We start from the raw sequence: 22,366 nt of genomic DNA, 5'->3' as shown, positions 1-22,366 counted from the left end.
GAGGAGCCTGGTGGGCTGCAGTCCATGGGGTCGTGAAGAGTCGGACACGACTGAGTGACTTCACTTTCACTTTTCACTTTCATGCACTGGAGAAGGAAATGGCAACCCACTCCAGTGTTCTTGCCTGGAGAATCCCAGGGACAGGGGAGCCTGGTGGGCTGCCGTCTATGGGGTCGCACAGAGTCGGACACGACTGAAGCGACTTAGCAGCAGCAGCAGCATCTATATCCCTCATGGTGAGCAATACACCCCCGAGCCTGTCTTCACCCCGTAGTCTGCACCTCGCATTTTCCCACTTCTATATTGCAACACCCCCACCGACTCCCCTGCACATAGCCACTGGTTTGTTCTGTTTCTCTTTTGTTATATTCCCTAGCTTTTTGTATTTCTTAGGTTCCACTCTAAGTGAGGCCATACAGTATTTGTCTTTCTCTGTCTGACTTAACTTTGCATAGCATCATGCCCTCCAAGTCCATCCATATTGCTGAAAATGGGAAAATTTTGTTCTTTTCTTATTCCGTTAACCCTTTGTGAAATAGTCAAGCGTGTGCTTGGAGCAGCCTGTGGGATGCTGCTGGGTGTATTTCGTCAGTGGCCCCACAGCCAAATCCTGGGGGACCGGTGTTTGTGGGAAGGGTCAGTGGTGCAGAGCAAGCTGGTTCTGGCTTGTACCCAACACGTGCCTGAAGGGTCCCAAAGAAATGCCTTTGCATCCTCGGGAACACCTATGGAGGATCCTGGCTGATTCTGCCGCCTGCTGGCAGCTCCCGCCTGGGACAAGGGGGCGGTGAGTTCCCACCTGGCTGAGCTCATCCGGTAGGGCCTGACTTCGTGTGTCGCCACCTTGTGGCCGCGTGTCCACATTACAACTCTATTGTGATAGAATGGCTGTGGGCGTATTAGTAGCTCAGTCTTGTCCACCTCTTTGCAACCCCATGAACTGTAGCCCACCAGGGTCCTCTGTCCTTGGAATTCTCCAGGAAAGAACACTGGAGTGGATAGACATTCCCTCTGCAGAGGTCTAATGTGACACCAACCAGGAACAAACCTAGGGGAAGATAGGTTTCTGATGGAGGGTCAGGAAGTTTTTCAGTCAACAAATGATAAGAGCAGGGCCCAGATATGGTATAATTCATTTAACTCTCAATGCATGTTTACAGCTTCCTGGGTGGCTCAGATGGTAAAGAATCTGTCTGCCATGCGGGAGACCTGGGTTCCATCCCTGGATCTGGAAGATCCCTTGAAGAAGGGTATGGCAACCCACTCCAGTATTCTTGCCTGGAGAATCCCATGGACAGAGGACCCTGGTGGGCCATAGTCCGTAGGGTTGTAAAGAGCTGGAGACCCCCGAGTGACTATCACTTTCATTCACATGTTTACATGGATGGTACTTCAACACTCCAACTTTGTTCGGTCTCTAAGTCTTGTCCGACTCTTTGTGACCCCTGGGTCACATGGAGCCTGTAGCCTGCCGGGTTCCTCTGTCCATGGAATTTCCCAGGCAAGAATACTGGAGTGGGTGACCATTTCCTCCACCGGGGGATCTTCCCGATCCAGGGATCAAACCCGAGTTTCCTGCATCTCCGGAATTGGCAGGCAGATTCTTTACCAGTAGCGCCACCTGGGAAGACCCGTCCCAACTTTATTCATAAGGAAATACGCACAGAGAGGTTAAGCGACTTGCTCAAGCTCACACAGCTAATACACAGGACCCCGGGCAGCCTGACTCCCGAGCGCCTGTGTTAATCTCTGCACCGTCCCGCCTCCTGAGCGGCCTTCAGGTCACCACAAACTTGTCAAGAGACTGGGGAGGTGTCACTGAAGAGAACAGGGAGCCCCAGGTCTGGGGAGGGAAGGAAGTCTTAGCTTGAACCTCACCTCTGCCTGCAATTGCCTGCTGCCATTCACCAGCCCTGCAGGGCTGCTGAGAAAGTTCAAGACCATCCCTAGGGAGGGAGTGTGCAAACCGTAAAGTGCTGTACTAACCGGGAGGTAGTATTATTGACACCAACTTTCCATTCTGTAGTCCCATGATTGGATTGCTGGAATTATTCTAAAACCTGGGAGATTTGTGCCAACTCTGGATTGCACTTGGACCCATACATGGATGTGCCCGTCTCTTCGGGAAGGAGGGACACTAACTCTGCCCACATCAGGCTACTTCATTCAGCAAACGCTCAGTGCACTGAGCAGGCATGTGTCTCCTCCAGCCTCCTAGGATGCATTTATTCTAGACCTCACACCCCATCTGGCAGCTCCTGAAGTGGTGCCCATTGGACAGATGAGACAGCTGAGGTTCAGAGGGCTTGGGTGACTGGCATTAGTCACACAGCAGGGAGAAGGCACAGTTGCATCTGAGCAGAGGCTAGCTCTTCATGTCCTGAGCCTCTGGGTGCCTGGTCGGGGTGGGCACTAACCCCGGAGGTGTCTTTTAAGACTCAAAGCGTCTCTTGCATTGGAGACTTTGAGAAGCTACACCAAGACACCGCCCTTACAGAAAAACAAGACACACCCGAACGATAAAATAGCTCTCTTTTATTCATTTTGATTTGGATCATTGGAAATATTCAACAATAAATTAAAAATAAAAAATAGAGCAGAGGCTGTGGAAAGCAGACTCTTGCCAACTTCATTCAAAAAAGCATCCAGATGAACACTCAGCTGCAAAACACGGGAGCCAGGCAAGGAGGGGCAGACAAAGAAAGCAGACTTTAAAACAACACCAACCAACCCACCAACAGGACTGCAAAGAGCGGAAAAGTGCTCGGGGAACTTTGGCTTTGACACGAACTGGGTTAAGTGTTAGCACGACGGTGCACCACGTCCATGCTACTGGGGCCCAGTGGGGACTCCTGACACAGACCCGGGTTAAAGCTGGTGTCTGGACCAGGATCTTGGGTGGGTGGGCGACGATGGCAGATTGGAAGCTGAGCAACAGGGTCAAGTTCAACATAAGTACAGATCTCTGATGGACTGGGAGGGAAACAGGGGGCTGGAGGCAGGCTTGGAGGAAATGTGTTGCTTTGGGGGAGGACTGTGTGATGCCGCCTCGCCTGGTAGCTGTTCCTCACCCTCTTCTATGCACAGGTGTCATGTACCCCCGCCACGGCCCCCCAGGGGGCTCCAAACACATTAGCCCAGACCCCACAAGAGGATGGCCAGCCGATGGCCTGTGGCCAACCCTGCCACAAACCAGATGTCCCTGATGGATGCAGTGACAGCCCCCAGCTCTTTGGAGGGGTGAGAACAGTTGCCCGTCCTGATGGCACGTGGCCGGAGTCCAGCCAACTCTGGCTTCCCTGGAGAGAGCACTTCGACCACAAGCACGTGAGGGAGGGCGAGCTGTTTTGTCTTCCACTTTTTCTTTGGGTTCAGGCTGCCTTGAAGGAAACAGCTGAAGCAAACATCACAGTGCTCAGCGCTCTCTGAGACTCCATTCTGCCTGGACCCAGAGGCCCAGTTTGCATCGAGGTAGCTTTGTCCCCTTTCCCTGGCCCTTCTGGCCACAGCCGAGCCTTGGGGGGGTGGTCTCCCCTGAACCTGCCCCCCTCTCCCACCCACTATAGGAATCACCTGACCACCCCTCGTTGCCTGGCTTCTCCCTTTTATGTCCTATTTCCTTAGATCTGGCTTCTCCCACTAATCCAGCCTAGGTGATTTTCTGGACAATACCTGATGAAGCTGGGGTTTCCAAACGCATCTGCTTAAGAACTTTCTTCTCTGCCCCAGATCACTACCCTCCCGCCCTCCTTTCTTCTCCTTCCCATGGGTGAGGCCAGGGGCTCCAGGGGATATGGCTACAGGTGTAGATTTTGCTCCAGCACCAGAGAGCAGCTTCCTGGTTCCCTGGGGGAGCCAGAAGGCTAGGGTGTTGCTGACATCTTTCTCCCTCATTAGCCTGGCCTCTTTAGCTTCAGGCTCAGCACTGACTGCTGCAACAGGAATGCCTCTAACGCTTGCCTGGGGCTAGTCTCCAAGGAGCTCTGTCTGCGGAATGGGCAGAGCCCTGGGCTGGTATGCTGGGCCCCAGGGACAGCCTCCTCTTGTGGGTGCTTCTCACCCTCTGGCTGGTGGCCAAACCCCCGTGCAAACAGTCTTGTCCAGGTCTCGGCCACCCTTACCCCAGGTATGGGCCCCGCTGGTTTAAGGCAATGGTGTGTTAATCCTGGCCACAGTGGCTGGCTGGATTCGCTTAGGTGGCCATTGGTAAGCCCAGGAACAGACACAAAGCCGTGTCTGCCCCAGCTGTGGGAAAAATGTGATGCTATCTCCTCCACTGGAAGAAGAGCGTGAGAAGGCAGAGGTCACAGCTTGCCTCGGGCCCCCGTGGTGGCCTGAGAAAGAAGCCGGGTGGTGAGAGGCTTGTAGTCAGAAGCTTACACCGACTACAGTTCTCGGAGGGGCTGGGGCAGCCCACCTCTAGGTGGTCTAATAGGGACCCAATAACATCCTCTTTTAGCTCGAAATCTATTTCACAGCTGGTTCACTTGTGCAGTCACTTCCCTTCTCTGGCCTTGCTTTGCTCATCTGCAAATGGGGACCCAAGGACTGAAAGGCCTGTCACGATGAACAGCCTGGTGGCGGGGAGAGACAGGGTGGAGACCAGGTGGCAGTGAGTCAGCCACACACCCGGCAGAGTTCCTCACGCCAAGGACTGCCGTGACCTCTAGCCTCTGAGGATTTATGCTGGGAATCATGACCTCACAGCAATTGACAAGCATTTGTCAGTCAAGAGGGTCTTTGGTTTTGGAGGATTTTAATGCTCGAACAGTTTTTTTCGTTTGCTTGCTTTTTTTTTAAAAAAACAAAAACAAAAACAAAAAAACCACTTTCTGGATTCTGAACCTTAGAGAATCAAAGAAAAACTGGACCCTCTCCCCAGGCAAACACTCAGGGGAAGAACCAGCAGGGTGTGTGACTTCTAGGGACACTTGTAAATGACCGATACCCACTGTGGACACTCCCCGTTGGCAGAGGGAGACACGGAGGCGGGGGGCAGGGCTTGCCAGAGGGCTGCAGGGCGCGGTGGGGCGGGACCCCCTGGCCTCTGAGAGTAGCATCCTTCATCCTCCTCCAGGCCACGGTCACACCTTCTCAAGGCACCCGTGGCCCTTCAGGGAATGCCCGCGACAGCAAGAAATTTCTCTTTTTTTGATTAAATGTCAGTACGTGCATGCTAAGTCGCTCAGTCATGTCCGACTCTTTGTGACCCTATGGACTGTAGCCCACCAGGCTCCTCTGTCCATGGGGATTCTCTAGGCAAGAAGACTGGAGTGGGTTGCCATTTCCTCCTCCAGGGGAATCTTTCCAACCCAGGGATCAAATCCGCATCTCTTATGTCTCCTTCATTTGCAGGAGGGTTCTTTACCACAAGTGCCACCTGGAACTATGAGTCTATTCCCACCCAGCCCCAAGACAGTGCCGCTTGATTTGGAGATTCTTAGCTGAGACTGAATCTAAGCCCACAGTGAGGAAGAAGAAAGTGGGGCTGGAAGAGAAGGAGATACATAGCATCCGGCAAACCTATCAACCCGACATTCCAGGGTCTGCCCACCAGCAAGCCCTCAAGCCCTAAACACCCCAGTACCCCACGTCTGAAGATTTCTACAAAACTGGCTCTGAGTGCCCACACGGCAGCTGCCTGCCGAAGCGAGCGTAACCGAGCCACAAAGTGCAGACGATGTCAGTTGAATTTAAAAGACAAAACAATAAATAATCAGGAAGGCTGACGAGGAAGAAAGAGCAGCTGGGACGTGAAGGATGAGGTATGACTTCTCCCCTCTGACGGTCACGTTTCTAGGATGTCCTCACACAGGTGGCCAGGGGGGATCTGACCCTGGTGGCAACCGCTGGCTGATGCCCCCTCTCCACCACAAAGCTCTGGAAGGTTACGGGCACCGAATCCAATAGTCTGTGAAAATGAGAATGTATGGTCCACGGCTGACGGGCCTCTGGATGGAGCCTAGTTCCAACTGAGCTTTCTTGCAGCTCAGACTCTGGCTCCAGAAACTAGAACACTCTCCCCAGCTACAGACCAAGGGGAGTGCACTGCTGGGGTCCCCTTCCCCAAGCTGGGGCTCTTGCCACATTTCAGTCAATGCATGCGTTTCTCCCCCCAGTACCAAGGCACGTGGAAGCACTTAGACCCATGCTCAGCTGTCATGGTAACCACAGAGATCAATTACTAGAGGAAACGTCAGCTTGGGAAGAAGACATCTCCTGGGCATTTAGGGTCCTGAAGACCTTCAGGGCGGGGACCCCTCATGGCCACAGTTTAATGATCTTTGGGCAGAAAGGGGAGGTGGGGTGGCTCTCCTGGAGGTCATCTTCACCCAGAAACTTACGAGCAAGAATCAGAGTGTTGGCCCCGGACCCCGCGGCAGCGTAGTCTCTGTGCTTCCCCCCGGGAGACCATCCTCTCGTCTAGAACATGGGACTCCTAGGATGGGGCCTCTCCAGAGTCTCCCCGCCTCCCCCAGCCCAGAACAGCAGCGAGGCGGGGGTTCTCCCCTCCCGAGACTGGTTCTGAGACTTGCTCTGCAGCCCTGGCAGGGATCGGTGACCTTGCTGAGTAGATGCTGCCAAATGTTGGGGTGCAAGAGGCTGCGAGGGGCACCTGGGCACACCCCTGAGGCTGGTCCTGGAAGTTCCTGGAGAAGAACAGCTCCGGTGAGAAGCTGGGGCTGGATGCGGAGTCGCATGTGGGGCACCTGTCCTCAGGCCTTCGCAGCGTCATCTTCCCTTGAAGATCCGGATTTTGTTGATGGACGCCAAGGTGGCCGTCACGTTGGACTCGAAGTCCCCATCGTGTACCCCAGTCTTCCGAAAAGCCCCCGCCGATGGGTTGTTTTCCCAGTAGTGGTGCCAGTTCCCTTTGCTGTCCGCCCCGAAGCCATACAAGTCCACCTGCCAAAGGCAAAGCAAAGGTGAGGACTGGCCAGTGGGGGAAACAGCCTCCAGGAGCGCAACTCCCGGGAGCCTGGGGTAGCAAAGGCAAGCTGAGTAAAAGTCAAGTCCAAGGCCAGAAGGCATCATGGAAGCCTACTGCTTGTCTGTGCCTGCAGGGTCCACCTCCGCGGAGGTACAACCTCTTCTCCAAGGACTGAAGAGCAGAACTTCAAAGTCCAGCAGTGCGCCCCAGGCCCCAGTTCTGCCTCCTGCTGGTATAACCCGTGAATGCCAAACCACTTCTTGGAGCCTCACTTTCCTCACCTGGGAAGTGGGGCCAAGAGTGATGCCCATGGAGAGGGCGGTGTGATCCACCAAGAAAAGGTACTGATCCTTTTCTTGCCCTAGGCTAATATTCATCTGGTCCAGGGGTCCTCACTGTCTGGGGGCGGGGGGCAGGCTTCTTACATGCGACACGCATTTCCTGAGCCTTTATTCTGTATCAAGTGTGCATTAAACCCGTCAGAGTTCAGGGGGATGATAGAGAAATTAGGGATGAGGGAGTTAGGTCTCAGCCCTCGGAGCTTCTTCTTTTTTTAATCAATATATAATCATATCTTTATCAACATGCCCTTGCCAAGATGAGTACTGTGTTAGGGGAAAAAAATTGTCTACTTAGACAAAAATACATATTTTTGGTTATATGATTCCAGGATATTTTCTCTTTCTCTAGCTTCTATGATATCACCATTTAATAAATTTAAACTAGGGTAAAAGACAAAATATATGAGAAAATTTACTTGCACATTATGCAACTTAAATCCTAACTTTTCTTTCCTCAAAACTCCCCATAAAAGTATTTTTAATTAATGTGCTTCTTGGAGAAACAAGTGTTAACACAAAATAATATATTTCATGATCAAATAAGGTAGAAAGTTTAATAGATGGTTATTTGTTTGCTTTTGTTCTGTTCGGAGATCAGCACACTTATCCTGTAGAGGGTCAAATATTAAGTACTTTTTCATATCCTATCTTTTAGAAACAAATCACAGTCCTGCCCATATTCAAGAGGAGGTGATGACAAAAAGGTGTGAGTAACAGTCGCCTTGAGCTGCTAACTTATGACAGCCACCAACTGAGCCCTCAAGAGGGGCTGATGCCAGGGCTTCCCCACAGTCCCCCGCCTCTGCCTCCCCGCACCGAGGAGGGTGAGGTGACCGGAGGGGGCAGAGAGCTTGGCCGACAAGGTGACCTTCAAACTGGGTCTTGGAAAATGAGTAGAAGATGCCCAGGAAGGGTCTGGCATGCTAAGTCAGTCACGTCCAACTCTGTGATCCTATGGATCCTAGCCCACCAGGCTTCTTTGTCCATAGGAGTGTCCAGGCAAGAATCCTGGAGTGGGTTGCCACACCCTCCTCCGGGGAATCTTCCCAACCCAGGGATCGAACCCATGTCTCTTAGCTCTCCTTCATCGGCAGGGGGGTTCTTTAGCACTAGCATCACCTGGGAAGCCCAAGGGACTGGGGAAGAGGCTTTCAGGGAGAGGGGGGAAGCCCAAGGGACTGGGGAAGAGGCTTTCAGGGAGAGGAGCAGCCATGTGGGATGCAACCCATGTGGGATGCGACGTGGCAGACAGATTCCAGGGCGGGCGCCCGCCAGACCAGGAGACAGCTCTGTGCTGACTGCAGACTTTTTAGGAAATGCCAGCATGGACACGGCCACCCCAGGGCAGGAGGGAAGGGCACTCCTGAGGCAGAAGCCCACGGTCTCTGTGAGCAGCAGACAGGAGGTGGGGGCAGCAGGGGGAGTCAAGAGGCAGATATGGTTTCTGGTGGGGACACCCGGGTTTCTGGCTGAAGGATGGGGGCAGATGGTGGCAGAGCACACGAGTTAGAGATGGCCGGTGGGTTTTGCTACTCCCTCAATTCCTACCCGCGATTTCCAGCTAGGAGCCTTTGCAGCAGCAAGGACGGACCGTAGGTGACAAGAAGGGACACGGAGGGTCCTGCCTGAACCAGGGCCAGGGAGGAAGTTAGCGCGGAGGGACTGTGGTCCCCCTCCTGTTTCACTGCCCACAGGCAGTGAGCACCCCAGATCGCCCATGGAAACATGGGCACAGCCTGGCAGAAGGTGAGGAGAGTCCATGATGGGGAAAGGCTGCTGCTGCTGCTGCTGCTAAGTCACATCAGTTGTGTCCGACTCTGTGTGACCCCATAGACGGCAGCCCACCAGGCTCCCCGTCCCTGGGATTCTCCAGGCAAGAACACTGGAGTGGGGTGCCGTTGCCTTCTCCGGATGGGGAAAGGCATGCTTTACAAAATCACTGGTTCTCAATCTTGGTGAGCAGAGGAAGCCCTGGGTGCCTGGGGGAACCCTTGGGTCCCTGGTCCCCACTGCCAGCAGTTCTGGTGGAAGTGGGCTGGGCTGTGGTCTGGGGGCTAGAATTTAGCTGCACAGATGATTCTAACAAGCAAACGAGATGGAAACTGAAGCCCCAGACAGCTTCCCCGTTACAATCTGCTCCCTTATTTGGCCCCCAGGTCTGAGCTACCTGCTGGGCCTGGCCCTGCCCAGGGCAGCTCCCACACCAGGAGAACAAGACTCCTTCCTGGAAGGTCCTATGGAGGAGGCACTGCAAGCCCCACAGTGGAGACAGGACCTGAGCTCCCAGAAGAGGCCTGGGGGTGGGGATGGAGGTCCTGACCGCAGGCGCTCTCGCGGGCCCCTGGGGAACACGAGGCAGTGGGGGATGGGGTGTGTCCTACCTCATCACAGACGTGCAGTGAGAAGATAACGGACAGGATGCCGGTGGACGGGTACCGCCCGTGGCCCTGCAGCCAGCTGTCGAAGACGTACTTGATGAAGGCCGGGTGGTAAATCAGGATCTGCGGAGGGAAGGATGCGGCCCAGGGTGAGGGGCTGGGGGAGAGCCAGGCAGGCATCAGGTGCCGCACGCCCTTGTGTCCACGTGGGACACGGCGGTGCCCGGAGCTCATATCCCTACACGGGGGGTTGGGAGGGGTACGATCTAGTGGACAATATGTACCCTAACCTAAATCACGAAAGGCTGGGCTGGATGAAGCACAAGCTGGAATCAAGATTGCAGGGAAAAATATCGATAACCTCAGATACACAGAAGACACCCCCCTTATGGCAGAAAGCAAAGAAGAACTAAAGAGCCTCTTGATGAGGGTGAAAGAGGAGAGTGAAAAAGCTGGCTTAAAACTCAACATTCAAAAAACCAAGATCATGGCATCCAGTCCCATCACTTCATGGCCAAAAGATGGGGAAACAATGGAAACAATGACAGACTTTATTTTGGGGGGTTCCAAAGTCACTGCAGACGGTGACTTCAGGCATGAAATTAAAAGACGCTTACTCCTTGGAAGAAAAGCTATGACTAAACCTAGACCACATTTTATAAAGCAGAGACTTACTTTGCCAACAAAGGTCTGTATAGTCAAAGCTATGTTTTTTCCAGTAGTCATGTACGGGTGTAAGAGTTGGACCATAAAGAAAGCTGAGCGCCGAAGAATTGATGCTTTTGAACTCGAACTGTGTTGGAGAAGACTCTTGAGAGTCCCTTGGACTGCAAAGAGATCAAACCAGTCCATCCTAGAGGAAATTAGTCCTGAATATTCATTGGAAGGACTGATACTGAAGTTGAAGCTCTAATACTTTGGCCGCTTGAAGCAAATAACTGACTCACTGGAAAAGACCCTGATGCTGGGAAAGATTGAAGGCAGGAGGAGAAGGTGACGACAGGATGAGAGGGTTGGATGGCATCACCAACTCAATAGACATGAGTTTGAGCAAGCTTGGGGAGTTGGTGATGGACAGGGAAGCCTGGAGTGCTACAGTCCATGGGGGTTGCAAAGAGTCAGACACGACTGAGTGACTGAGCTGAACTGAACTGAATCTAAATCACGGATACACAGAGCATGCTGGAATAGAGGATGACCACAGAGAGAAATAAAGCAGAGAAAGATGAGGAAGGAAGGGGTGAGAAGGCGGCATCTGAACTACAGTCAAGGAGGCCAGGAGCAGGACATGAGGCTGCAGGAGAAGGCCCCAAGGGAGCAGCATGAGCTGGGGACAGGACACGCCTGGCACCCTGCAGGAAGACACCGAGCCACCCGTCCGGCCTGACACGGGCCTGAATGACCTTAAGCCCCTAAAATGACCTCCCATGCCAGCTGTCCCTCTCCTCGTGTCATAGGTGGGGAAATAGAGGCTCAGAGACACTAAGTAACATGCTCAACGTCACACAGCCACCCCTGGGAGGACATCAGCACACAGCATCGGTGAACAAGCTGTGTGTCTCTGGGCAAGTTACCTGGCCTCTCTGAACCTGATCTCTTCATCTCCACGCAACACTTCACTTCCACCATCCCTCTGCCCTTTGCCCACGTCTTACCCAAGCCCACACCAGGTCCTACTGGGGAACATGGCGATATAGAGAGACAGGAGGTGAGGACTGGCATTGAGATGCTCACACCATGGGGGCAGTGGCTCTCAAATAGCATCCGCATCCTTGGGGGGCTTGTAAAAACCCAGAGCTTCTGATTCAGCAGATCTGGGGCGGCCCGAGGATCTGCACTGGTGACAAGGGCTGGTCCAGGGTCCAGGTTTAGGGAAACTTTCCAGGGTTCGTCTCTCCACTCTCTAAGTGGGGGCCCACCCACTGCTGCCAACCCTGGGGGCCCGGGGCTCTCTGCAGCCAGATGCGGGCAGGGCGGGGAGATGGCTCTCTCTGTCATCAGGTGGAGCCTTGAAAGCCAGGCTGAGCTCAGAGGGCAAGGCACCTGCGCCTTGACTCACCTTATTCTTTTTCACTTTGATCTTGGCGGGGACAGGAACGTAGGTACTGCAGGAGGAAAAGACAGCTGGTTAGCACAGGAGAGAGCCGGCTGCCTGGGCATCGGCTGGGGCAGGGAGGGCTGGAGACGCAGCTGGACCACGGGGAGAGGAAGGCGGACCACAGGGAGAGGAAGGCGGGCCACTGGGAGAGGCAGGCGGACCACGGGGAGAGGCAGGCGGACCACGGGGGGAGGAAGGTGGGCCACGGGGAGACGCAGGCGGACCACGGTGAGAGGAAGGCGGGCCACCGGGAGAAACACTCTTTCAGCAAGGGGCTCCACCTCCTGCAGTAGCCCATTATGGACACCAGAGGGCGATCGTGGCTAATTTGAGGACCTTCTGCGGAGGCCAAGCTGAGCCCCAGCTGATACAACCCCTCCTCTGCCCAAGCCTGCTTCCCTCACTGCCCTGCAGCCCGAATCCCTCGGATTTCCTAACCAGGCCCCAGACAAGGAGGCGCTCAGCCATCTGGGCACTAAGCCCCTTTTCTTTCAGGAAGGAATGGGACCGGGTGCGAGCCTGGCTCTGTGTAGAGGCCAAGCCTCCAGGTCTCCCTGGAGGACAGAGGTCATGAAGGACTAGTGTGAGCTCAGCGAGATGTGTGCCAAGCGGCCGGAACAAATCAGATGTGAACTAACTCGCCAATGCTCCAGGCAGGACTGGGGACTCACACCAGAGCCTACATGCTCCTCACCCAGTCTCCCTAGCCGTCCCTCAGCCCGGCTGGGGCTGCTTTGAGTGTGAGAGGCAGGTGTGGAGGGGTGCTGTCATAATTGGGGAGCAGCACAGAGATGAGAAAGTTCAGCAGGGTCCACCTCCTGGGGGACTCGCAGGGCATTTGGGGAAGCAAGGGCAACCCACTCCAGTCTTCTTGCCTGGAGAATCCCCTGGACAGAGGAGCTTGGCAGGCTACAGTCCATGGGGTCACCAAGAGTCAGACACATTGAGCAACTAACACTTTCACTTTTCACTTTGGGGAAGCAAACCTGGGAGGTCTATTGTGTTGTGGCGTGGGGAGTCATGAGCAGGAGGAAGGCCAGAGCTCAGGGTCATCGGGTGATGGGAGGATGGGTACCAGGAAGAGCCGGAGGCAGCCTGGGGGCGGGGCTCTGCTGTCTAGGAGGAGGCCTGGGGAGGCGAGGTGTGCCAGCAGGACAGCATGAGTGTGGCTGTAGTGGGTGGAACAGCACCGCAGGGGGCTCAGAGGCCCTCACTCAGCAAGGAGGAGAAGTGACCCCCCCGGCAGTGACCCCCCGCCATGCAGACTCCCCAAGGGGACTTACTGGGAGATGGTGCCCTTGGTGGTGGCGCTGATCACCCACTCCAGGTCGACAGTCTTGAAGGGGACCAGGACCATGCTGACGTTCTCTGCCAGCTCCCTGAAGCTCTCGGGGTACACGAGGTGGTGGGTAGTCTTCCTCCCGACGTCGGCCTCAAACCCTGCAGTGGGGGCCTTGTTCATCCTGGGAGGGGGAGGGAGAGACGACAGGCATCATGTCAGCATCAAAGCTGACTTGGAGGGTCAGCTTTAGCTCAGAGGGGCTGTGCTGTGTCCCCTTCGCTGGGCCCCAACTTCCTCATTTGTAAAATGGGCACAGGGAGGGCACAGGTCAGATGCTTTAGCAACTTTTTTCTCATTTATGATCTCAGGTGAGCCTAACCATCCCCACCACCAACAGCTGACTCTGTCCCGGTGCAGTGATGTAGCCCGTTGACCTTTAATGATAACTCGTATATGTATTTTATGGTCCTATTTTTACGGCCAAACTAATCTGAGCATAAAAATTTATCCCAGAACATAAGAGCTACCCTGTGGCGGCCTTGAACTCAGGGCCTGTCGACCCTAAATCTGACTCTTTCCCCCACACCAGAGACATTCCCACTGGACACCAGTACACTGAGGCTCCCCGAGGCCAGGTGAGTGGTCTAAAGACATAAAGTCGGAGTCCACATACATGGGGGACAGTTCTAGAAGGGGTCTGGGGATGGCTGTCTGAGTTTCTCATGCTGGGCACTGGTGCCCAGGGTCTGGTCCCTGGTGTGGGGGTGACGAGAAACTCAGGAGAGAGGTTGGCATCTTCCTGGAACATTCATTTTACTTGAAGACAGGGAAACCTATTATTGCATTAGAAGTATAAGTTATATTATGGCCCTAGATGGCCAAGCAGGGACGGACTGCAAAGATGAAACAAGAATCTTGTTAGTCTTGTCCTCCAGCCAGGCCGCTCCAGGCCGAGTTCCCACCCACTGGGTGCTTCTCTGCCCAGTTTCCTCTCTGGGTTCAGAGAGGCCTTGCTGATTCATCCCCATCCTGCAACGCACATGGGGAAACTGAGGCCCTGGGGAAGTCTGGGCTCCCGGACTGGAGTCCTGACCTCCTGACCCCAAGCCATGACACCCTCTGCAGCTCAGGGGCCCAGGTGGGGGTGGCAGGGTGGGCAGGGGGCGAGGGCCTTACCCACCTGAGCACAAAGTCGTGACTGTCTATCTGAGGCCCGTACCAGGACTCCCTCAGGTTGCCCGAGTTGCCCACGACGGCGCAGCGCCGGCAGCCCACCGAGCCCTTCTCCAGCAGGGGGTCCACGTCCCCAGGCACCACCTGGAACAGCTCCTTGATGGTGTCGTTCAGGTTATTAGGCTGCTTCTCCCGCTGGAGCCTCTGTGGGCAGAGGACACGGGACGCAAGTCAGCCGGGCTGGACCCCGAGCTCCTCGGGTCTGGTGACCTGGCTCCTCCCAAGGGACCTGGAGACAGAGCTCCACCTCCCCCACAGGAGCCACTCGGGGAGACAGGAAGGCCAGGGATCATTCATTCAGTCTACAAATGCTTCCTGAGAACCTGCTATGCTTGGTGTGTAAAGAATGTGCCTGCGATGCAGCAGACCCAGGTTTGATCCCTGGGTTGGAAAGATCCCCTGGAGAAGGGCATGGCAACCCGCACCAGCAGTCTTGCCGGGAGAATCCCAAGGACAGAGGCTACAGTCCACAGAGTCACAAAGAGTCGGATACAACTGAGTGAATGACACTTTCACTTTCATGAACGTGGTGCAGCTCTGGCCTCTTGAGACCGGGTGGTATGAGTGAGGCATATGGAAGAAAGGCCAGACGACCCTCCACGCCCGCCTCCCCTGCCTTGGCTCAGCTCCCCATCCTACCGCTCGGCAGCCTCAGCCCAGGACCACTGGCGTCTGTCCAGACCTAAGAATCAGCACTTCGCCGGATGCATCAAGGAGTCCATTGTCTGCTTAACAAATTATTTTCACGTCCACACCCAAGGTCAACTACCCTGGGAACTCCCTGACCCCCAGGCGTGGGCAAACACTGGGTTTATCCTGAGGGCAACCAGCCACCTGGTTGGCCCAGGGTTAAGGAGTTTCCCTGACTTCCCAGATAGCTCAGTGGTGAACAATCTGCCCACCAATGCAGGAGACACGGGTTAGGTCCCTGACCCAGGAAGATCCCCTGGAGGAGGAAATGGCAACCCACTCCAGCAGTCTTGCCGGGAGAATCCCATGGACAGAGGAGCCTGGAGGGCTGCAGTCCAAGGGGTCAGACACAACCGAGCACCAGCACTGGGAGCGGGACCCTCAGGGACGACAGTGGGGCGAGGGGTTGCCGTAGTGAGGCCCCCTCTGCCCACTCACATCCGCCCACTGCCTCTGGGGGAGCTTGGCCACACTGCACGGTGACCACACGCTGACACAGACCACTCGCCCACTCAGAGTGAAACCTGGAGCGATCTCCTAAGAAGCATTGTATCTCCTGCATCACCAGGCCACAGTGCTGTCAATTCAACACAAGGAAGAAGGGTCTGAGTCCGCTGAGCATGTGTCCCGAATCCAAAGGGGAATTTGAAGCCAGGCTTTTATAAGCCCACCTTAATGTCTCTCCCCCAACACCACCCCTGTCTCAGAGCCCTGGAACCTCGACCTACGGAAAGCCCAGTCCCTGGGGCTGGGTAGGGGGACATGGCTGTGGGGTGAGTCCCACCTGTCTCACCAGCCTCAAAGACAGGGGAGGGGCTGCGGGAGAGAAAGGTGAGGTTAGCTGTTGCTCTGGCCACTGTCTAGGAGATCAGTGACCGGGGGAATGTGTGGGGAGGTCCCCGGGCGCCTGGTCCCCACCTGGCACGGGAGGAGCCAGCATCCACAACAGGAGGCAGAGCAGGAGACCGGCATGGTCCCACGGGTTAGGCCACCTAGCATCTCCTCTAGCCTAAGCCACGGCACGTGCCTGGGGAGCTGCGGGCAATGATATCAGGACCGCAGGCACTCGCCTACTGTAAACATCACACAGGATGGTAATCATGAAAGAAAAAGGGAAACTAACAAATGCTGGTGAGGACCTGGAGGATCCGGAGCCCTCGTGCCTTGCTGGGGGAACGTAAAATAGTGCAGCCGCGGTGGCAAACTGCTTGGCGGTCTCTCAGAGGTTCCATTGCTAAGTATTAAAAAGAACTGATCAGGGACCTCCCTAGGGGTTAGGACTCGGCGCTTGCACTGCTGAGGGTCCAGGTTCAATCCCTGGTCAGGGAATTTAAGGTCCGACAAGCCGCGACCAAGAAAAGGAGAAAGAAACCTGAAATCGGGGTCCTGAACAAGTTCACTTGTGTTCAGAGCAGCGTTGCTCACAATAGACAAAAGGTGAAACAACCCAAGGGCTCACTGACAGGTGAATGAACAAAGCAAATGTGGAGCATCCATGCAATGGACACCACTCAGTTATTAGAAAGAGAAAAGGGACATTTCCATGTATAGTGCCAAAGGGTGAATTTTGAAAACACATATGCTAAGTGTTATTTCTCTGACTTACTTGCCAGACACAGAAGGACATATTTGTATGATTCCACTTACAGGAGATACTAAGTCACCAGATTCATCAAGACAGAAAGTAGAATGGTGGTTGCCTGGGGGATGAGAGGGACGGTAGGGGTCATTATTATTTGATGGGTATGGGGTTTCTCTGAGGGTGTTGAAAGTGCCAGGTATGGGTAGTGGTGACGGTTACCCAACATCATGAATGCATTTACTGTCACTGAATTGCACACTTATAAAGAGCTAGGATGATAAATACATGCATGGTGATGGTTTAGTCAGTCGTGTCCGACTCTTTGTGATCCCACGGACTGTAGCCCACCAGGCTTCTCTGTCCATGGGATACTCCAGGCAAGAATACTGGAGTGGGTTGCCATGCCCTCCTCCAGGGGATCTTCCCGACCCAAGGATCAAACCCACGTCTCTTGAGTCTCCTCCATTGGCAGGTGGATTCTTTACCACTGCCCATCTGGGGAGCCCATGTGATGCCTATTCTATCACAAGACCAAAAGCACATCCAGATTAAACACGTGCTCCTATAGCACCTCCTGGGGCAGCTCCAGGCTCCTGAATACACGGTCACCTGGGGATCTCGCTAACATGCAAGATCTGGGAGCCAGATTCGGCGCGTCTTACAGGCTCTCAGGTGATGCTGCTGCTGGTAAAGTGGGGACCACATACTGACAACCCCTGAGATTGAAGACCACAGCCAAGCTCCCCATCAGGAACCTCCTCTGAGGACACCCACCCAGGAAGGGCCCGGACATCATGAGGATACACCCAAGACCAGAGAGAGTCCTCGGGGAGCATGACGCTGCATGCTGGGTTAAGGAGCCATGTGGCACTCTTTAATCCAGAGCTCAGCAGTAGTTGCTGAGCGCCTCCTACGTGACACATGCCTGCTTTGTCTCAAGGGACCCAGTGTTTGAAGGCTCAGAGCTGGCAGGATACCCGTATTGGGAGGAAAGCCTCTTGTTATCCCATTCGCCTATTACCGACTCACTCCTTGATTCATTTTAAAAAGCTGTTGTTCAGTCACTCAGTTGTGTCCAACTGTTTGTGACCCCATGGACTGCAGCACGCCAGGCTTCTCTGTCCTTCCCCATCTCCGAGAGCCTGTTCAAGCTCATGTCTATTAAGTCAGTGATGCCATCCAACCATCTCATCCTCTATCGCCCCCTTCTCCTCCTGTCCTCAATCTTTCCCAGCATTAGGGTCTTTTTCAGTGAGTTGGCTCTTCTCATCAGGTGGCCAAACTATTGGAGTTTTAGCATCAGTCCTTCCAAGGAATGATCAGGGTTGATTTCCTTTAGGATTGACTGCTTTTAAAGAGTAAGTTTATTTTAAAAGGCAATCTCATATCTCTGCCACACGTGAAAGCAAGAGTTACTTGGCAGAAGTAAAAAAGTAATTATCCAATACGATGAAAACAAAATCACCTTATTCACTTCAAGCTCCATCCTGTTGCTTGCCTGGGCAAGCCGCCCTGTCTTCGCTATTAATAGAACTGAGACGGGCAGGTGTTAAAAGGCTCATCACGAAACAAGGAGGCACATGTAACCCTTGCAACTTCAAAGATGGAAAGAATTAAAGCAGGGATGACTTCCTCCAACCTGTGCCTGACACGATGCTCTTAAAGGCCTCGCCCCTGTATCACCAGGAATCATGCCCCGGGCCCCCAGCTCACACTCCAGGAATCTTGGCTCTATTCCCGACCTTCATTGGCAGGAGAGAAGACTGAGGTCCAGAGATGGAAAGATCCAGGCCACTGGGGGAGGGCAGAGCGGGCAGAACCGGGGACAGCGGGCCGGGATCTAGCTGTGTTTCTGGGGATGAGCACCCTAAAGCGTCCCCTCACTGGCTTGGGGAGCTGAGGCCGGTCACACCCTGCTGCGTCCCTGTCCTCCCTGGGAAAGGACCTCCTGATTTCTCTGTCTTCTGTAAATGACAATGCAAAGTCCCAGAGGGCTGCTGACAAGCACACAGGAGAGAGTGGGCAGAGGTTCACAATCGCCTCCTCCCCTTCACTCTCCTGACTAGTTTCCAAGCACTGTAGTGTATTTCCCTGTCTACAGTCAGGGCTCAACCAGTGCCTGCTGCTGCTGGTAGGGCTCGTGCCTTAGGGCAGAGCCTGGAGGCAGAAGCTCAGACAGTCAGCATGACCCTGATGTGAAGGACATGGGGGATTATGTGATTCCCCAAGGCACCTGGGCTGTCAGCTTCCAGCCCCTGAAGCCTCCATCCCTGGTCCGGCCTCCCTGCCCTCGCTCCCATGTGGGCCTGGAGAGGCCGCAGTGGGCAAGAAGGCAGAAAACAACGGTGCCTGGGGGCAGACCGCGCAGCCCCAGGTCTGGCTTTGTACTGACAGCCCAGTGACCTCAGTCAAGTCCTTCACCTCGACTTGGAGACAGAGGAGAAGAGGCAGCAGACCACAGAGGGTAAGCGGGTCTAGGCCCAGCCCCTCTGACTTACGCATCCAGCACCTTCCGTGGCCCCCTGCCAGCCCATCAGCCTGCAGGGCATTTCCTGCCAGGCTCATCACATTTGAAAGGCAGGGCTCTGTGTTCAGCATCCTAGATCTGGATCTGTCCTGGATGCCTGGGGGCCTTTAGGCAGTGCTATGGTGCCTCCCGGGAGCTCTCAGGATGGTTTTGATTTCAGTATTCTATGTCTCTGCTTGGAGGGACAGAAGTGCTTGTCAGATGTGGTGTCCCAACTCTTTATTCAAAACATGTGGTCTGTGTGTTGTCAAGGAACCCAGAAGCTCGAAAGGCCTGCTCCTTTCTGTTGATTTCTATTGGTGAGGCCCTTTCTCGCCTCCCCTCCTCCCCTGCAAAGTCCCTACCAAGTGGTAACCAGAGGCTAAACTCCAGCAAAGAAGAACTGCAGACAAGCACTGGGGTAGGGATTAAAAAAACTGATAAAATGTTAACAGCCATGTGGGAAAATATTCAGCCTTCGTACGTACTGAAAAAAATGTGAATTCATTACCCCTTGCCCATTAAAGCAGCACAAATAAATAAAAATGTTAAAACCTAATGTTTGCAGTGTTGTAGAGAAATGTAGTGAGGAGACTATTATGACTTCAATGTGAAACTCAGCAAGATGAAGTTCCTCGGAATCATTCTTGATATAGGAAATTAAAAGCAAAACCCAGGGACCCTGGGTGCCTACCATCCATCATTCAGTCTTGTGATTGTCCATTTTCCCTTCTCTCCTACCATCCCTAAAAAGGGAAAGCTCTTTTTCCATCTAAATATCTTGGCATCTACTAGATGCTCAATAAATCTTGAATGACTGGGTATTTTTCACTCTTCTTCAATCCATTTTGCATTTGACAACCAGAGTTACTTTTCAAACAACTAGATCAGATCATGAACCTCTCCTGATTAAAACTCTTGAAGTTTTCTGCTGCACTTAGACACAAATGCCACATTCTTCGCTTTGGGTCTTGCCTGCCCCCAGACCTCCTCTAGAGGCAGCAACCCCTGCTCACAGCCACACAGAGCTCCTCTACTCACCTCCCCCCACCCCCCAAGACACCAAACTGATGCGGCCCCAGGGCTCTTGCACCTGCTGTCCCTGTGACCTACCGCACTTTCCCCTGATCCTTCCACAGCCTGCATCCTCTCTGCCTTTAGTCTCCACTCAAGTCCTGGCTCCTCAGAGACCTTCCCATTGACCCCATTTAGAGAGGCTTCTGCCCCAAGCTCCCCCCATCACAAACCCCCTTGGGAGGAAGTTCCTCCTCCGAGCACTTCTATCTGAGCCTATCTTGTTTGTTATCCATCTCTCTCTGTCAGAATATAACTCCACGAGAGAAGGACTCCGTCTTTTTTGCTCCTCAGTAATAGTTGAATAGTGGCCTCTAAAAAGATATGTCCAAGTCCTGACCCCTGGAACCTGTGAATGGGACTTTATTTGGAAAAACAACCTTTGCAGATGTAGTTAAGGAATTCGAGATGAGGTCCTCTTGAATACAGAGTGGGCCCTAAACTCAGTGACAGGTGTCCTTACAGAAGAAGGAAGATAGGCGCTTAAGACAGAGAAGGGGTCTGTGTGAAGACGGAGGCAGAGACGGGAGGGATGTGTGTACAAGCCAAAGAATTCGCAGCGACCAGCGACCCTCAGAAGCAGGGAGAGAGGCGTGAGATGGAGTGTCTCAGAGCCTCTAGAAGAACCAACCCTGCTGATCTCAACCTTGATCTCAGACTCTGCCTCCAGAAACAAGAGGGAACGCACGTCTGTAGCTTCAAGCCACCTTCTACGTTACCTGTTACGGCAGACACTGGAAACGCCTACAGAACCCTTGGCTTTGATTTATATAGAATGGATTCTAAATACACAGATGCTGAATGAATGAATGACTAATATTCCGAATCTCACCAAGCGCCTGGCAGGGCCCCAAGTGCACGCCAGGGACTGAGCATTTGGCCGTCAGGAGCCCCCCGCCCCGCCTCCCACGAGACCCGCCCACAGCCCCGGTTCTCACCAGCCACCAGTTGTACGTGTCTTCCTCCAGTAGTGCGTTCTTGGCCGTCAGCAGCGGCTGCATGGACCGGTTGAATCGCTCGTCGAACCAGGAGGAGACCCTGCGCTGCCCGATGCAGCGAGTACAGGTACAGGGCCTGTTGGAATACTTCATGAGCTTCTTGAAGTTCTCCGAGAGCTCATGGACCATCTGCTTGGGGAACCAGGTGGTGGCCAGCATGGTGTGAGAGTAGTTCAGGAAGAAAGAGGTGAGGAAGATGAACAGGAGGAGGAGCGTGAGCACTTTGAGAGTTCTTTTCCTCATGGTCGCCTTTTCTGCTTTACTGAGGGGGCGGGGCAGGGATGGGCTGGAGGAAACCAGGCCTAACTGGGGAAGAACTCCAAAGAAAGAGCCCGGAGATAGAGGCTCAGTCGCAGGGCGGGACAAGACAGGGACAGCCACGGAGCTTTAGAGCTTCCTGACGGCCACGTCTGCAGGCGGACAGCCACCAGGCTGTGCTGGACATCACCCGCAATACTCAAAGGCTAAGTGGACCACTCGTGGTGGGTTGGCTCTGCTGGCGTGCAGTTTGTCTTTTCAGGAAATAGAGTGGCCTGTTTCATCAGCAATCTTCAAACAGCCGATAACGTCTCTTGATGAAGCTTTAATCAAAACTTAATAACCGTGATTTCCTTTCCCATCCAAGGGGGTGGTGGGGTAATTAATCCTTGTGACAGCCCAGGGTCCCTCGAAGGTGAAGACGTCACAGGAAGGGCCGCGGTGCGGGACAGAGGGAAGCTGTTTCTGCCACCGCCCTCTGGACAGGATGGTGTGTGACAATTCTTAATTAGAACTGGGTCTTGCCCACGCTGTAACCAGAGATGTGGTGGGGAAGCAGCTGGCTTGATGAAGGCACTGGGGGCTGTCTGTCATCTACACAGAGAAAGAGGAAGAAAACAGGATGAATGTCTCTTCCCTTCTTCAAAAAAAAAACTTTTCTGTCTCTCCACTTCCTCCATTTCTTCTCTGTTGCGACACCACCGATATGGCAGGTGGACAATTTTTTAACCTTTTGAACTTCAGTGCATGCATGTGTACAGTGGGATGTTAATGCCTATTGTGCAAGGTTGCCAAGAGACACGGAAGGTGTCCCCCCGCATCTTTCCTGCAACCAGAACCTAGTACATTGAAGCACACGACCAAAGTTTGTGAAATGAGTTAATAATGCACGTACGGTGCTGGGCACACAGAGCTTGCTGACCACAAGCTACTTTCTCTCTCCTTCACTCTCTCTTGGATTCTGAAGTTCAACAACAACCAAAATGCTACTCTTA

General features: G+C 53.9%; 2 protein-coding genes across 2 annotated transcripts in view; both read right to left on the bottom strand.

The window, feature by feature from the left end:
• Positions 1–2,515: 2,515 nt before the first annotated feature.
• Positions 2,516–21,875, bottom strand: ST3GAL1 (ST3 beta-galactoside alpha-2,3-sialyltransferase 1). Its single transcript, XM_061438539.1, has 6 exons — positions 21,054–21,875; positions 14,211–14,407; positions 13,032–13,211; positions 11,710–11,755; positions 9,654–9,773; positions 2,516–6,906 (listed from the first exon to the last, which is right to left on the bottom strand). Exons 1-6 carry the CDS (start codon positions 21,354–21,356, stop codon positions 6,733–6,735), a joined length of 1,020 nt encoding a protein of 339 aa, XP_061294523.1. The 5' UTR covers positions 21,357–21,875; the 3' UTR covers positions 2,516–6,732.
• Positions 21,344–22,366, bottom strand: part of LOC133260819 (uncharacterized) — a 155,819-nt gene continuing 154,796 nt past the window's right edge. The window contains exon 10 of the mRNA XM_061439550.1: positions 21,344–21,965. Coding sequence (XP_061295534.1) covers positions 21,880–21,965 — 86 coding nt within the window. The 3' untranslated portion in view covers positions 21,344–21,879. The remainder of the gene's footprint in view (positions 21,966–22,366) is intronic.

The sequence above is a fragment of the Bos javanicus genome, chromosome 14 (genome assembly GCF_032452875.1).
Source record: "Bos javanicus breed banteng chromosome 14, ARS-OSU_banteng_1.0, whole genome shotgun sequence".
Classification (NCBI taxonomy): Eukaryota; Metazoa; Chordata; class Mammalia; order Artiodactyla; family Bovidae; genus Bos; species Bos javanicus.
This window is presented reverse-complemented; position numbering and strand designations above follow the sequence as displayed.